Raw genomic sequence first — 15,670 nt, 5'->3', positions numbered from 1 at the left:
AGGCCTCGCTTCGGGGCTGCTGGCCCTCACAGGCGCTTCTGCCGGTGACCCGTGGTCGGGGCCATGGCTGGCCCCGGGGGGTACGGATTTTCAGCCCCAGGCTTCATCCCTTGCTTGGGTCTTTCAGCCCCAAGGCCCGCCAGCCGCCCCAGGCCACCGCCCGAGCGGGGAAGGGACTCCCGCCTTCCCACCCTGCTTTCCTTCGAGGCCATCTCAAATCTGTCGGTGCCATGAACTGAGCCCTGTTGGCGGCCGGGCTGGTTCCTACCAGGTCCTCAGGCGTCTGAGAGTTGACTCGGGGTGGCACCACCTGAAGGTCACCCCTAATCCCGCTGGCTGAGGCTGCACCGGCTGCCTCCCCTCCAAACCCCTTCGGCCGCCGCCCCCCGTCAGTGAACTTGGGGCACCGTCCCGGTGCGGCTTTTGGGCCCCCGGGCGGGCGGGGCGCGGTGCGGTAGCAGCTTCCGGCAGCCCCAGGGAGGCAACGAAGGGCCGAGGCTTGCACAAGCCAGCCCGGGCCCACTCCTGCTCCCTTCCTTCGTGCTGGGGAGGTCACATGAGAAGCCGTCGGTGGGTCAGGGCGCTCCTGGCACGGCTGACATGGCGCTGCGGGGGGGACGCGCCGCCCGCTTGACCCTCGGCTTTGCGCTGCTCTGCTCCGCGCTGCAGGCGGCGCCGGCCGCCCCGCAGCCCCACTCCGCTGTGGGTGAGTCCTCCGGGTTACAGCGGCTGAGCGGGGCCGCCCCTGCCCAGGGTGCCGGGGCACATAAAGGGACAGGGGAGGCGGGTGAGGAGCGGCCCGGCCCCAGGCGGCAGCCGCCGGTGTTCCTCCGACTAGGGGAGGCCGGGACGGAGGTCGCCGCCCACACCTCCGTGGTGCCAGGGAGCGGGGCCGGCGGTTGGGGTGTCCCGGTGTGCTCGCTCCCCTCTGGTGCTTCCTTTCCGTCCCGTTCTCGCTGTTGCCTGCCCATGGACTGCTGCAGTGGTATTCCCTGGCCCAACTGGCCGCAGCTTGATGTCGCTTATAGAAAAATAAATAAATAAATACAGGGCTGTTCAGGCACGGGAGGTTAGGTAGGTAGCGCTCGGAGGTGGGCGCTCGGGACTGGTTTCCGCAGGATATTCATTCCCTGTGATTTCCCTGCCTGTACGTGCACATTGGCAGCGTGGCCCCGGCCTTTCCCTGTGTCCTGTTGGTAGGAGCTGACAGCAGTGCAGATTGGGAAGATCGCTGCGGGTCGTTGCTTCCTGAAATAAAACTCCCCGAGGTCCATTCGCCTGGCGCCTGCCCTGCCACGGGGTGAGCATGTGCCCTTGGGAAGAATCAATTCCTATCTGTCCCGGTTTCACAAGCATCGCCGCAGACACATGGTGGGCCTTTCCCAAGTGCTGGGAAACTGGCAGAAAGAAACCACTCATATTTTACAGGAAACTAGAAGGCTCGCAAGCTTAATTCATCTTGTTTACCAAATTCCTGTACTACTCAGCTCCCTTGTCCTTGCAGTGCTAAGTAGAAGTGGCTGAGAATGTGTCAGCTGAAAGTAGTGAGTAGGTAACTCAGGCTGAGCAGCTCAGTCTTTCTGCTACTGCAGCTGCTGGGAAGAAGAAGAGCTTTGAAAAATTTGTGTGCATGCCGTTTCTTGCCTTTCTTTCCAGGCTGTGATCTTCTATAGTAGCTTCCAGCCAGGGAATATCTGAAAAAAATTATTAAAATGCGAGGTGGATCAGAGAAGTCCAATCACCTCTAGTCTCCAGTTTTCATATTGCTGTCAATGAAAACGAGCTGATTTTCCAGTCCCTACCAACTTCCATTTTTTTTTTCCTGCTGGAAAGCTTAAACTTATGCCTCTGCTTCTGTTTTCAAGTTTTTCTAAGCAGATTACATGAAGGACTCTTGTCAGGAATGCAGAACTCCCACACTTAGCAGATGGGCTAATAAAAAATTTGTTAAATTTATTCTGCTTTTTAGAACTTGAAAGAGGAACATCAGTAGTACACAAATTGGACCAAACTCAGCACTACCCATGGATATCCAGTTCAAATGCAAATAATGCATTTTCTTTAATCTTTGTTTTCTGAAAACAGGGCAGTTCTGGCATGTATCTGACCTACATTTAGATCCGACTTACCACATTACCCCTGATCGCACCAAAGTTTGTTCTTCTTCCAAAGGAGCCAATGCCTCCAACCCAGGCCCTTTTGGAGACTTTTTATGTGATTCTCCATATCAACTTATTTTGTCAGCATTTGCATTCATGAAGGACTCAAACCAGCAGGTTTCATTCATGATTTGGACAGGGTAAGTGTTCAAGCCACTCTGCCATTAAAACTTTTAACAGCTGAGTAGCCATATAGTGTAGTAATTCACAAGTTAGTATTTGCATAGCAGATCTGAGTTTAGTATCTCACAAATGCTACTTTTAAATTTTTCTGAATGGCTAATAAGTAGAAGACTGAGTGAGAATATATATAAGACCTCAGGAACAGATTTTGATCTCTGTAATAATTTCTGAAAATTTATGGACCATTCAATGGGACATATGCCAGATGACTATATTAGTATAAGTCAATTGAAATGGTGTGGGGAGGCTGGGAAGTGGAAAAAGCAAGAAGAAACGTCAGAGGAATAGCTGACTGGAATTAATTATTATGGGAGGTATTGAATTTTGTAGGTCTTAATGTCATTAAATATGAAGTACATCCCTTTTTAGAAGATACCCTTAAACTATATCTGGTGTTCTAAGAGGTAACTAGAACCAAGCAGTGGTATATTTTATACATATATACTCTAAAGAGCATAAAGTTACAATTCAGGTTCAGTGCATTCTGCATGAATTCTAGATCAGGGGCTAGCTATGGGGAGGATAGTAGTGGTGTAGATGGTGTGTCATCATTCCTATCACTCATAGCTGCATGTGCTTCTAAAGAAAATATGGTTTCGTAGTCTCTAATTGCAGTATTTTGGATGTGTACTGTCCCTTTTTGAGAAAAATGTTCACCTTTCCAATGCCAATCTTCCTTACTAGAAAATGGGCAAAATAGTACTTTCTTTGTGTGCCTTAGCCGTGGATCTGGAGAAAGAAGTGTGAAAGGGAGACATGAGATAGATGAGTAACTTGATAGCACCGTGTCCTGTTGTGTTCTAGGTATTCGTAAAAGTAACATTAATTTCGCAAAACTCTCCATCCTACCATCACTTTTTTTTTTTTAATTGTACACATCAATGGATTGTTTATCAGAGACACTACTATCTCTGAGTGTTTGTGAGAACTAGTTTGTTTATCAATGGCAGGGCCATTTTTGCTAGAAAGAATGCTGTAAATGTGTGCCTTATTTTTGCTGTGGGGGGGGGGTGTTAAGAAATATGAACATAAAAAGACAAGTGATTATTTCACTTGTCTTATTGTACTTAATTTTCTATAGGGTGTTGTTAAAAGGGGAAGAATAATTTCATAAGGTGCAGGTAATGGAAGATTATAACTCAAACTGTACAGTACCTCAAAACAATGGAGTTAAGTTCTAAGAAATTTTATTTATGATAAATGTGAATCATAGGACAAGCATTAGACTACTTATTTGTTTTTGTTTTCTTTTCTTTTTTCTTTTAAAAAGCCTTTACAGAGAGCATTTTAGACAATAGTGTTTTTAATTAAGGAGTCTATAGTAGTATTACATGCTAGAATGTAGATGTGTTTGCAGAATTTTTTGTCTTTACTTATGTTGCTAATAAACCTTTGCTAACAAAGCCTTTTCCTTTTTCAGAGATAGCCCTCCTCATGTTCCCATAAAAGAACTTTCCACAAAGTTGGTCATTAGCATCATTGGCAATATGAGTTCTACAATTCGTAGTTTCTTTCCAGATCTTCAGGTTTTCCCAGCCTTGGGCAATCATGACTACTGGCCACAGGTAAAACAAATTAGTAATTTGTTTGTGTGTTTTACTGACTGTGTTCCTAACCCCCTCAGGAACCAGGCATGAAAAATCAGGAGTTAAATTTGTGTAACCATTACTCTGGAAAGAGTATTCTACAGTTCTTCAGTTAGCATTTAAAATTTAAATAGTTCCAATCGAGACCAGAAAGTACATCTCTCTCTTTTTTACGTTACCCAATCAAATACTGATGCCAGGTAAAAATCTACATTTTCTGAGGTCATGCAAATTTGCTGCTAATCTTTCCTCATGGCTTAGAACCACCAGGTCTCATCCTACTTAATATACACTTATTTTTTCTTGCTCTGTGAGTCATGCATGTGTGTACAATAATTTAATCTGTCAAAAATTACATTCTTGGTAGATCTGTGAGCATGTGGTAAGATTCAAGGCCTACTGGAAGCCTGTCTGCTGACATCACTGGACGTTTTTTATCAGACTAATGGCAGAATGTCTGCAATGTTCCCATAATTTTGCTGCTATTATTGAAAATAGATCTTTTTTCTTCCTTATGGGGCACTTAAAAATGCTTGCATAAACAATTTACTGGATATGTGCACCACTGAAGCTGAGGACAGTGTTTTTTTACTTTCAGTGTTCTGCGAATATTGTTCTTGGCATAGCAAAAGCAAACAGTTGCTTCATGTGTCCTTTAAAGCATGTTGTGGGCTGATCTGGCAGCATAATGGACTGAGAAGCAAATTCTGTCATTGGATCTGAGGGGATCGGAAGGGATGTGGAGCAGGTCAGCTAAATACTTTGTTTGAAATGCCTACTAGGAGTTCAGTAACCCCCTTTCACACTCCCAAAGACTTTTTTTTTTCCAGCTTTCTGTGTTATTTGTTAGGTCTGTCAGGGTATATCTTGGTGTAGTAGGTGTTTCTGTTATTGCTTGTATCATTGCTGGAGTTAGTGATTCCTGAATCAGAGAGTAAGAGCTGATCAGAGAGGGAAAAGGGAAATGTTAGGGGAAACTAAACAAATGATGGAAATGTGAGTGCACAAACCAAGCAGGGACTTCAGTGTCTCCTGTTCCTACTTTGGAAGTACAGCTTCACCTTGTCATATGCATTGACAAAGAACCAGATTCGTTCACCAGAAACCACTGATGAAGTATTTTGATAAGTAACACCTTAACTGAAGTCTCATTTAGTAATAGTTATCAGTCAGCAATCTACTTTGATACAGGAGAAAACCATATACAACAATCTTGTAGACAATGTAGTGATTTGCCCAACAAATCTGAGTTTTGTTTGCGAAAATAAATCTGAAGATGGAAAAAAGATGATCAGGAGAGGCAGGCAGGCAGGCAGTGAATAGTATTTTGTAGCAGGCTGCTGAATGAAATAACTTCTCATTTTCTCTGTGTTTCTGTGATACTTTGCATTGAAATGGCAGGCTTCATTGATGTGCAGAACCTGGCATATTTTTCTGTTGCTGTTTGAAAAAGACTATCAGTAGGGGGTCAGAAATTCTCCGCTATGGGGTCATTTCAGGTTGTTGGCTTTTTTTTTCTGCTGTTGATGACATTTCTGTTTTTCATATTGACATGCTTGGCAAGCGTCCTGGAGACTGGGAGCAATGTGGAGCAAGCCACACACTCTAGGCTGTTCCAGAGCAAGTGTGAAAGCTGTGCCTCACCATGCACTGAAAAATTGTATTGCTATTTTGTTTTGACCTGTCTGTCTTCAGAATTTAACAGTCTTGGATGATTTTTCTTGCAGAGCCTATTAAAAATACTACTCAGCTTAATCAAGCATTGGGATACCTATCAAAGATTGTATATTGTGACCACAGTTTTTCTGCACAGTCTTATTTTTTTCACCTCCTTGCCCCTCTTTAAAACAAATTGCTGTACTACTGTCTAATCCACAAGTTCACAGAGCCCTGACTTGCTTGAGTCTAAACCACCTTCAGTCCATAACATTGCCTCTTATCTAAGAGCAGCTTTTGCTGTGTTTGTTACTGGCTGTTAGCTCTGGCTGAACTGTTATGGCTCAAAGCTTTCTCAATAAGTGGTATTTGTGCACTGCAAGCAACTGATGTCTGAGCAGAGTTCTGATTGCACTACTCCTAGACAGAGACTTAGTGCCTAAGCCTCTAATAGTGTAGGTTTAGTTTCAGAGATTTTAGAAAGGTCAAAATTTATGTGTAAGAAAACATACACTGTAATACTGTTTCTATTTTTTGACCTTTTTTTTTTTTTTTTTTTTTTTTTTTTGTTCTTGCACCAGGAATCCAAGCAGTTATTATAGGAAAGGCAAGGACAGGCTGGAATCTTTCTTTCAGGGTTAGATGAAAGCATGGCTCTTAGCAAGTGTGGTGCTTGGGCATTACTTGGCTTAGACCAGAGGGTGTTACAGTCCTAATTAGAGGCAGTGGGAGAAAACATTAACAAAAAACTTTATGTTTTAAATGTTTTGTTACTAGAACTACAGGATATCGTGGAAATATTTGTGAAGAACACCAGAATGTTTCTTAAGGCAGCAGTGGAGTTTTTGGAAAGCTACTATGAACCCCACATTGCTTGAAAAATTCACCTTCTGAAAAAGGAGCTTAAGTTCAAGATTTTCTTCCATAAAACTTTATGTTTAGACTTCATAACTTCAATTTATGTATTTATTAAATGTGCAGAATGTATGGTTTTCCAGTTTACTGTGTCCCTAAGGTTTGACCTGCTTCTGGCATTAGTTTATCAGTTCATTAACAGCGCCATGTATTATGGTCTAAGTTCAGTCATTTGTACCTGATCAACAATACTGGATGTTCAGAAGTTTCTTTTCTTCTCCTTTCTTGAGTGCTTTCTGGTGATGACTGGATACACTTAAATGTTACACAGGAGGACAGGTGGGATAATTTAGTGATTTTTTTTTTTTTTTTTTTTTTTTTTTTTTTTTTTTTTTTTTTGTCTGTGTGTTTGAATGCTAAGACTTAGGCCAGTTCTCCTCTCTCACAGGATCAGCTTCCTGTAACTACCAGTGAAGTTTACAATGCTGTAGCAGATTTCTGGAAACCGTGGCTAACTGATGAAGCAATCAATACCTTCAGAAAAGGTAAAATATGCCCGTAATGCATTGTAAAGCTAGGGCTTAGGGAATTAATGTTTCTATAGTTTGGTCCAATTTGTTTGGCTAAGTCTTGTAGGATGAATCAACACAATGGATTATCTATAATGCTTCTCCTGGAAGAAGTTACTTGTCTTTTTGAATAGCAATGTTTATCTTTAGGGTACATTTGTTCTCTTCTGATGCAATACTTAACTGCTTCTTATAACACATACAGTTTTATTGCCTTTGTACCAATACATTTGAAATACTGCATTCAAGACCATAGAATGTATTTTAGATAAAGACGTATGATGCACAAGAGTACTTAAATTTGGTTGTTAAAAAGATGATAAAATATTATTTCTCTTTTGATACTGTATGTACTTCAGAGCATATTGAATAGGCACATATTTGTTCAAGTTATAATAGCCCGTAGTCTCAGTGATTATATTATTAATTGCATCATATTTGTGTCCATCTTAGTAAACTGTGAGAATACTGATATCCTAATTATGATTTTTCATTTTGGCAAAGGACTGAAAAGTTCAACCTAGTTTCCAATCTGCTCAAACATTAGGGATTTAGAAGTTTAACTTATGTTTTTGTGTCCTGAATGGGAAGGAGCTCTGGGTAAGAGTAGAAGTAGAATCTTTAACAGGAAAAATAAAACTTGAAAGGACAGACCTGAAGTTAAGGTATATTGTTATAGCCCTGTTACCATGGCCCCATTGAAGTCCATGAACTATGAAATGGGAACAATTGAAGAAGTTTTGTATGCCATGGAGAGCTTTAGGAGCTTGGACTGAGAATGTGATCTTTACTTTTCATCATATTCCAGTCTGAAGTGAAATGACTTTCAAAGTACAAGGCTACTAAACTCAGTTCTCCATGGAGGAATCTATGTTTGCACTATTTCAAGAAATGTGGACTTCAACAGTTACTGCATTTCTCAGTGTGGAAGAAATTTTACAGGGCACTTCTTGCATGTCACTTGGATAATTGCATATAAAAGCTGTCAAATAAACACAAAGGCAGTTACAGAGAAGAGTTCATAAAAGTTTCAGTGTCAACTTGTTCCACTAAAATATTACTGAAACCAGATTCTTAAGATGTCCTGTTGTGATAAGGTGATGCGTGGCTTGAATAACCATGACATTTGCCTTTATTAGGACGAGTAAGGCTGAGTATTTTGCCAGTGCTGTGTATCCACTCTAAAGTGCTTTGAAGGCTTTTATTTTTGAGATGATGTTGGTGTTATTTTCACAGGTGGCTTCTACACACAGCTGTTTGAATCCAGCGGTAGCTCTCAGCCACTCAGGATAATCAGTCTGAACACAAATTTGTATTACAGCCCCAACAGTGTAACTGTGAATGTCACTGACCCAGCCCACCAGTTTGCCTGGCTGGAGGCAATACTGGAAACCTCTTTACAAAAGAATGAAAAGGTAGGAGCTGTGAGCAGAACCCATCAGTGTTATTTGTTTAAGCTTTGCAAAGGAAAAAAAAGAGCAGTAAGAAGTAGAAGCAATGGAAATATAAGCATGATTCTAGAAGAGTATTAATGCTGCCAAGGATACTGCAAATTCAAAATTTATTTTTTTAATAATATGTCCTTGAATATGCATGTTATATGACAACAATAAAGTAGTTGAATGCAGTATCACAAATTATACAATAAAATAATTTTTCTTTTCTAATATGTAAAATAGTGTAGAAACCAGTATGAAAATACTTAATACTTTCACTTTTGTTTCTTACTTTGTACTCTACTCGGAATCTTTCATTTTAAAATGTGCACCATTGGCCTAAGACAAAAACTAGCATATTTCACTTAGATTTTTATGTAATTACAAGTATAAAAAAATAAAAAGGAGTTTGTCAACCATAACTTAGCCAGCTACAGCAATTGCTCTGATTTGAGTGTTATAATAAAATGTCTTACAATACTCAGGTTTTGAAGTGAGGTTATAAATTGTTGGCTTGTGTTTGATTGATTGGTGTGGGAATTGGATCATCACCTGACCAGAAAAGGTGTTTAATTTGAAACATGTTTACAATTTGCTACATTGTTGTAATTAAGAGAAATATATTACAGTCAGGAGAAAGGAGATATTTCCTTCCTCATAAAAAGCCCTGCAGCATATTAGTTGGTTCGTGCAGTTGGAACCAAGTCAGAAGTCCCGCCCTAGTAGCTTATTTTTTCATTCATAATAATTACCAGATTTTCCTTTGACCTAAAATCATGCATAGATTTATTGGAACTTTTTGACAAGAATATAGTGAATTCACAAGGAAATAATCTGATAATCTGCTTTGTTGTTGGTTTTTTTTCTCTTCTCATTATGAAGTTAAATGTTCTGTTTGTAGTTTGTATTACAAAACCGTTGTGATTTATAGCTTTCAGAATGCCATTTCTAAGATAGCATTATTATGAAATCATGGTAACTACCTGTAAGTTACCCCTAACAGTGTAAGTTTCAAACAAATGCTAACTGTGCTTTTTGTATCTGATTTCTTAGGTTTACATAATAGGACATGTACCAATAGGATACTTGCCATATGCAAGGAATACTACAGCTATCAGGGAGTATTACAATGAGAGACTGGTAAAGATTTTTCGGAAATACAGTAGTGTTATTGCGGGGCAGTTTTTTGGACATACACATAGAGACAGTATCATGGTCCTCCTGGATGAAGAAGGTAATGAGTGCTGAATCCTCCATCTCTTTCTTCCTGATTAAAAGCAAATTAATACTTTCTTGCATGTTCTTACTAGTCAGCCTCTGTTATAAATAAATGAAAAAGGAAACTGGGAAATGATGACACTTGTCTGCAAGAGTTCAAGCCTCACACACACTCCCATTTTTTTTCCCCAGAGACCCTTACAAGGCAGACTGTCAGGCAGACTGTCTCTCTCTTTTTTTTTTTTTTTTTTTTTTTTTTAAGTTAGAAGAGACTCCCCAAATTTCCTCTTTTTTTAATGAATGTGTATGCCTAGACAAGAATGTCTAGTCTTTCCTCTCCACTCTCTCAGTGACAGGGGCAAATTATACTAGCTAGTTGCTATTGTGTAATGTGTCAGAGGGAATGTTCTCAGGCCAAGGAGACATGCTCTGTGTTCTTGTGTTTCCTGCATCATTACTGTGCCTCTCTGCTGAGTTCCCTGCTGCTTCAAAGTTAATTAAGATAAGGGTAAGCAGGAGGCAGGGGAAATAAAGTCTCTCTGCCTGTTGCATCACTTAGATCAGCTAATTTCCCTTCAAGAAAAGCACCCAGGTTTGAAAATCTTGTTTATTGCTTTGAAATCCCTTAGTTTTAAAGCGTGGGCATGACCATATGGAGCACTCCTAACATTTTTAACAGAAAAACTCTTGTGTCTGTACCAGAGAATAGTGAGAGGTCCATTGCTTGGTTTATGTAAAATACCCAAATGTTAATTGGCTCTTTATGTTTTATGTGAACTCATAAAAGGAATGCCCCAAATACTGACTGGGGTGATAATATTCTAAATTATTTACCTTTTTGTATTACACTGTAATGGAATTAATCTCCAGTTAAAGGAATCCAGCCCTAATGAAAGAGCTGTGTTTTTGTATTTTTTAAAATGGTACTCAAGGCAGCCTTACACCTACATATTTTTGTACCATGTCCCGTTTGTGCCTAAAATCATTACTGCTGTCCATTTCACTCAGGACAGACTGATCTTGGTTCCTTGTCATTACAGTCTGGAAGTGCAATTAACTGCTTTGAAATTATTTTAATAATTTTGCATCTTTTGACAAAATTTGAACAGTGAAATTGCATGTAGCTAAATACAGTTTGCGTTTATCTGTACAAAGAATATCTCAATGTATTTAGCTGCATATTCTGTCTTACTAAATCCTGTGTACTTCCTTATGTTTCAGTCACTGTAAAGATGTGGGCTGTGTTGGTACTGGGCTAGCATAGCTGAGGGAAGTCAGCTATGTGATGATACCCAGGTGTTTCTAATATCAACATAATACATAAAACCAAAACAAAACATAAAGCAACATGTAAAACATTGGATGGAGACGTCAGCTACAAGTCTAGAATATTTCTTCTGTAGAAATGTGCAAAATAGAGACCTTCCATCTATATGTATGTTTTGCCCAGATGGCTGAATTGGTGGGAAGCCTCTAGTAAAGACAAACAACTGGCACACACTGGAATATGTACTGTGGTATTTTACACAGATTTGAATTTATCCAGTGGAAATACAGAAGGAGGTCACAGTGACAGAGCTAATCTAGGGAAAAAAAAAATGCTCCTGTACCTCAGCCAGTCGCACTGGTGCTTGCTGTAATGGTTCTCTACAAAAACATTTGTTTGAGAAACAAATGATTGAAGGGAAACTGCTTCCTTACCTCCCCTCTTCTTGCAGAAAAGCCAGTGAACTCCTTGTTTGTGGCACCTGCTGTAACCCCAGTGAAGAATGTGTGGCAAATGGAGTCAAATAACCCTGGTGTCAGGTTGTATCAATATGATCTTCTTGATTATAGCTTGCTGGTAAGTGAAGATTTTAAAGCATTGTCTAAGATTTGAAATACAGTGTCATTAAAAAATGAGAGCAAGATGTCAGCTTTTGTAGTATTATGGCTGTTGCTGGAATTTTGGTGGTTACTCATTTTTCTTTCTGGGCAAAGGAAAGGAAATCTGAAAGTGAACTTGGTCAGTCTTTCTGTGCCTCCAGGACTATCCAGTACTTCTTCTATATGGAATATTTTTTAACCTAGAATCAAAGACAGTCTGAAATTTTCTGGGGAGGGTCCTAACCTATTTGCAGGGAGCTCTGCAGAGGTGAAAAAGATTCACCTAAATCCTGGGCTTGTTTACATACCGATGTTGTTTACTGGTGATAGCCTGAGCTTTGGGATGCAGTCCATGAAATGCTTTTAAAAGGGTGTAGAAGAGCAGATGAAGAAAAGCACTTTTAACCATGTCATGTCTTTCCTAGTCATGCACATTTCTATATAGAGTTTACACTTTTTATAAGAAATCATAGCTATATTTAGAAGGAAAGAAGTACAGTAACTTCTATTCTGTAGTCTCATGTGGTTTTTGGAGATAGAGTAAATCCTGTATATTTATTTTGGCTCTGAGTAACTCAAATAATTCTCTTGTGTAATTCAGGGTAAAAACTGGACCTCACTCAGTTCAGTGACAATGCATCCTGAAGCTTGACTGGGACTGGGCTTTGTCTCTGGAGACCTATGCTAATACAGGCTGCTTCTTTGTTGTCCAGATATCACTCCTGCATCTCCACCTCTCCCTTTCCTTTAAATTCTCCATGGGCCTTTGTTCTTCTGTCAGTTCTGCCCCTCATACAGTGTCTGCAGAAAAGAAGCTTCTGATTGTCACTCCTTTGCTCCACTCCTAAAGCAGACATGAGCATAGTGGAGTTTGGTTTACTGTTTGCACCGGAAAGACCTCTAACACTGCAACTGCTGCCTTTTGTGGCTCCTGTTCTTACCCTCCCCATCCCCCTGCCATTACTGCAGTGCAAGTACCAGCTTTGGGTGTAAGCCCAGCTCTTGGGGTGGGACGTGACCTTCTATTCATTTGTGAATAATGAGGAGTGACAGCTTCCTAATCAATGTATCACTCTAGAGACTTAATGAAGCAGGGAAGAAGGCAATACAGCCATGCCTATTTTTTTTCTTTTTTTCTTTTCTTTTTTTTTTTTTAACTGTAGGATCTTTGGCAGTTTTACTTGGACCTCAGAGATGCCAACAAGAAAAATGAATCAAACTGGAAATTAGAATACATCCTGACTAAAGCCTATGGCATTGAAGACTTGAAGCCAGAAAGCCTATATGAAATGGCCAAGCGGTTGTCTGTGCCACACAGCACACTGTTTGAGCAGTATTACAGTAACTACATTGTGAGTTATGACAAAACCATTGTCTGTGAAGAGGGGTGCAAGACCTGCCAATTATGTGCAATCCAATATTTAGATTACTCCTCATACATAGATTGTATAAATCGTGAAGCAGCATGGAGATGAAATCTCTCTGCCATCTGTGCTGACACTGACTTTAACCTGTGATTTAAAGAAACTGCTCATCCTTTTGCTCAAGCATTTACATTCTGACAGGGAGCCTGTGGGATTTCTCTGAATTTCAGGAAAGCAATCAATGTCCCTAGATCTTTCTTCTTGTAAGCATGTTTTTCTTCCACATCTAAATAAAAGTCTATTGGCTATGTAGTGGTGGCTAGATACTTAATGTTGTTTCAAGTGTCCTGTACCTTCTGTAACAGGAATCCCCGTATGTGGCAATAGAAATTACTCAGCTCTTCAGAGATCTTACCCTTTTCTCAGGGTGTGTAAATGCAGGCCATGGCATGCCATGGGATTTATGTAGGGGCAGGTTTCAACCATCTGCTGTCACAATTTGCAAACTGAAATCTCCAAAACCCACATTTGCTGAGACCAGAGTGCAGTTCTGTTGTTGATGCAGTGCCAGTATTAGGTATCTCCCTGTGCCAAGTTTCCTTTTCCACCTTAACCCCTTAACCCATCCTCTGTTTAGAGGCATATTCTAATGACAACATGAAAGTGACATGGAACACAAATCTCCATCCTGTAAATTTTAATCTTTTTTCCTATAGTCGATCTATGTACATGGGTACTGTGATCAAGCATTCTCCAGGTATGAGATTCTGCAGCATAAATCAGGTTTAAACCAATGAACATCACTAATGAGACACAGCTTATACATTCTCATGCAGCATGGGTAAACATGCATTTGTCATGGTGTTTCTCAGGTTTCTTTTTTCATAGAGTAGTCTAATACTCTATGTGAAGATTATCACATGTATGGATTTACAGTGGTACAGACCACTTCCTCTTCTTGTGATTAAATATGTGCACAAGGTGATAATATTAAGGTGGCTGTTTATCTAGTGTGTAAAACTAAGACCCTTCCCCACTTTCCTGTCACATCAAGAGTTATACTTTTGGAACCTTTGTTCAATACAAAACCACGCGGACCCTACTCTATGTAATTTTATTCCAGAGTAACTGGAGTTGTAGAAGTGGTTATGAACAAATCCAGTTGCTAACTGTTTGTTTTAATAAGATTAAAGCCTTTACGGTGTCTGTTGAGGAACTTTCTGGTTTTGTTTCCACTCAAGCTTGAAATGGGTAGCAGAATATTTCTGGAAAAACTCTCTTAAGTATTCACAAAGGTAAACACAGATACCTCAGATTTGTCATGCATCAATTTTCCATAGAGGAAGTGGTTCTTTTCTTAAATTTGCTTTCAGAAACAAAACCTCCAGTGGCACTAATGTTTAGAAATGCCATTAATAATGCACAGTAGGCAGTCCTGTAGTTTAAATGCTGTGCTTGAAGAAGGTATGGTGAGCATGTAAACTTTTTAGAACTATCTGCTCTGGCTGATCTGGAATGTATCTGGATATGTAAATAACCTGAATTAACATGGCTTCTGAACAGACTGTGACTGTGAGTAAGTACTCAAAAGTTTCAGTGATAAAATCTGATAGTTCCCTCTGTGTTAGATGTGTTTCTTGGTTGCTTTTCTCATGGTTTTGTTCATTTTAAAACGCCTGTGTTACCAGTATCTGTTCTGCAAAGGCAAGCAAGCAAAGTTGTGGGTGGATAGCATAAGGGCGATTGCAGCTGATAGGATAGCTGAGCTTCCTCCCATTTGCCAGATGGGCTTTAGTCAGTGCAGTCTTGTGCTTTGAACAACTGTTTCTTTCCTCATATTGGTTTGTTTCTGTGAGTTCTGTTTAAGCTTCATACCTACAAGACATCCTGGAAACACTATAAAATTATGTAGTTATATTCTTCCAGTAAGAACTTACTTATTACTGAACTTCAGACAGACTGAAACCACAATGGGAGATTAGTAGCTACAGAACTCTAGGAGAGGTATTTTGCTGATAAATTGTTGGGCATCTTGCTTTTTAAACTTTTTTTTTTTCTTTCCTATGTGTGTCAGTAGATGGTATGAGTGAGCATGAAGCAATAAGTGCCTACAAATGTCTAAATAGCAAGCTACGATCCAGTTGTGGTTTTTTGTTTTTTGTTTTTTTTTAATCTGGGCTTCAACGGAAGCCAAGAGTTGGGTGGCATCACCCAAGGAGGTTATTTTTGTTTCAAGCAGAGGGTTATATCCACCAGGGTTACATTTAGCCAGGTTATATCCTCCAAGGTACCCTGTTACACAAGTTGGCATTCTTTGCTTTTCTTGTAATTGCACTCATGCACGCACAAGCAGAACTGGCCAAGGAAGATCCAGGAGTATGTTTGACTACATCACCTTGTAATTCAGACATAAACCAAGGAGAGAGCTTCTAGAAGGTTACACTGTAAAAAAACATGAATCACATTAACAGCTTAGATGACATGTAGGTATAAAGGGAAATAGAGGACTACCATGATAGTTTTTTTCAGGTTCCTGCTTCCATTCCTTCATGGATCTTGGAATGGTCTAAAGGTAAGTTACCCTTTTCCAACTGAAGCTTTTTTTAAAGAATCACATAGAACACCAAAGAGGCCTGACCTGATAAAGTTACAAACTCCTGTAGATTACTGTTTCACTTTTCCTGTTTTGTGGTCCCATCTTGAATGAAGGATTAGGGGAAATATTGGACAGACAAATTACACCACCTAGTGGAGTAAAAAGCTTTTATTTACAATTAA

At 40.1% G+C, this 15,670-nt stretch overlaps 1 protein-coding gene across 3 annotated transcripts; it reads left to right on the top strand.

Moving 5' to 3' along the window:
- The first annotated feature begins 408 nt into the window (after window positions 1-408).
- On the top strand, window positions 409-14,108 carry SMPDL3A (sphingomyelin phosphodiesterase acid like 3A). Of its 3 annotated transcripts, none has more exons than XM_071741031.1 (8): window positions 409-706; window positions 2,086-2,299; window positions 3,763-3,907; window positions 6,888-6,984; window positions 8,245-8,423; window positions 9,498-9,678; window positions 11,381-11,505; window positions 12,692-14,108. In XM_071741031.1, exons 1-8 carry the CDS (start codon window positions 601-603, stop codon window positions 13,001-13,003), a joined length of 1,359 nt encoding a protein of 452 aa, XP_071597132.1. In that variant the 5' UTR covers window positions 409-600; the 3' UTR covers window positions 13,004-14,108. The 3 variants fall into 3 exon arrangements, with proteins under 3 accessions (XP_071597132.1, XP_071597134.1, XP_071597135.1); XM_071741033.1 differs by lacking the exon at window positions 409-706 and adding an exon at window positions 1,160-1,300; XM_071741034.1 differs by lacking the exon at window positions 409-706 and adding an exon at window positions 1,368-1,552.
- The last annotated feature ends 1,562 nt before the right edge of the window (window positions 14,109-15,670 follow it).

The sequence above is a fragment of the Heliangelus exortis genome, chromosome 3 (assembly GCF_036169615.1).
Source record: "Heliangelus exortis chromosome 3, bHelExo1.hap1, whole genome shotgun sequence".
NCBI lineage: Eukaryota > Metazoa > Chordata > Aves > Apodiformes > Trochilidae > Heliangelus > Heliangelus exortis.
The sequence above is the reverse complement of the archived record's forward strand: the minus strand, read 5'-3'. Positions and strand labels throughout refer to the sequence as shown.

Excerpts from the sequence above, each read along its gene's own strand:
- SMPDL3A (XM_071741031.1), top strand. The coding sequence starts at position 601 with ATGGCGCTGCGGGGGGGACGCGCCGCCCGCTTGACCCTCGGCTTTGCG. Across the intron at positions 2,300-3,762 it reads TCATTCATGATTTGGACAGG|AGATAGCCCTCCTCATGTTC; the intron begins GTAAGTGTTCAA and ends TTCCTTTTTCAG. Across the intron at positions 9,679-11,380 it reads GGTCCTCCTGGATGAAGAAG|AAAAGCCAGTGAACTCCTTG; the intron begins GTAATGAGTGCT and ends CTCTTCTTGCAG.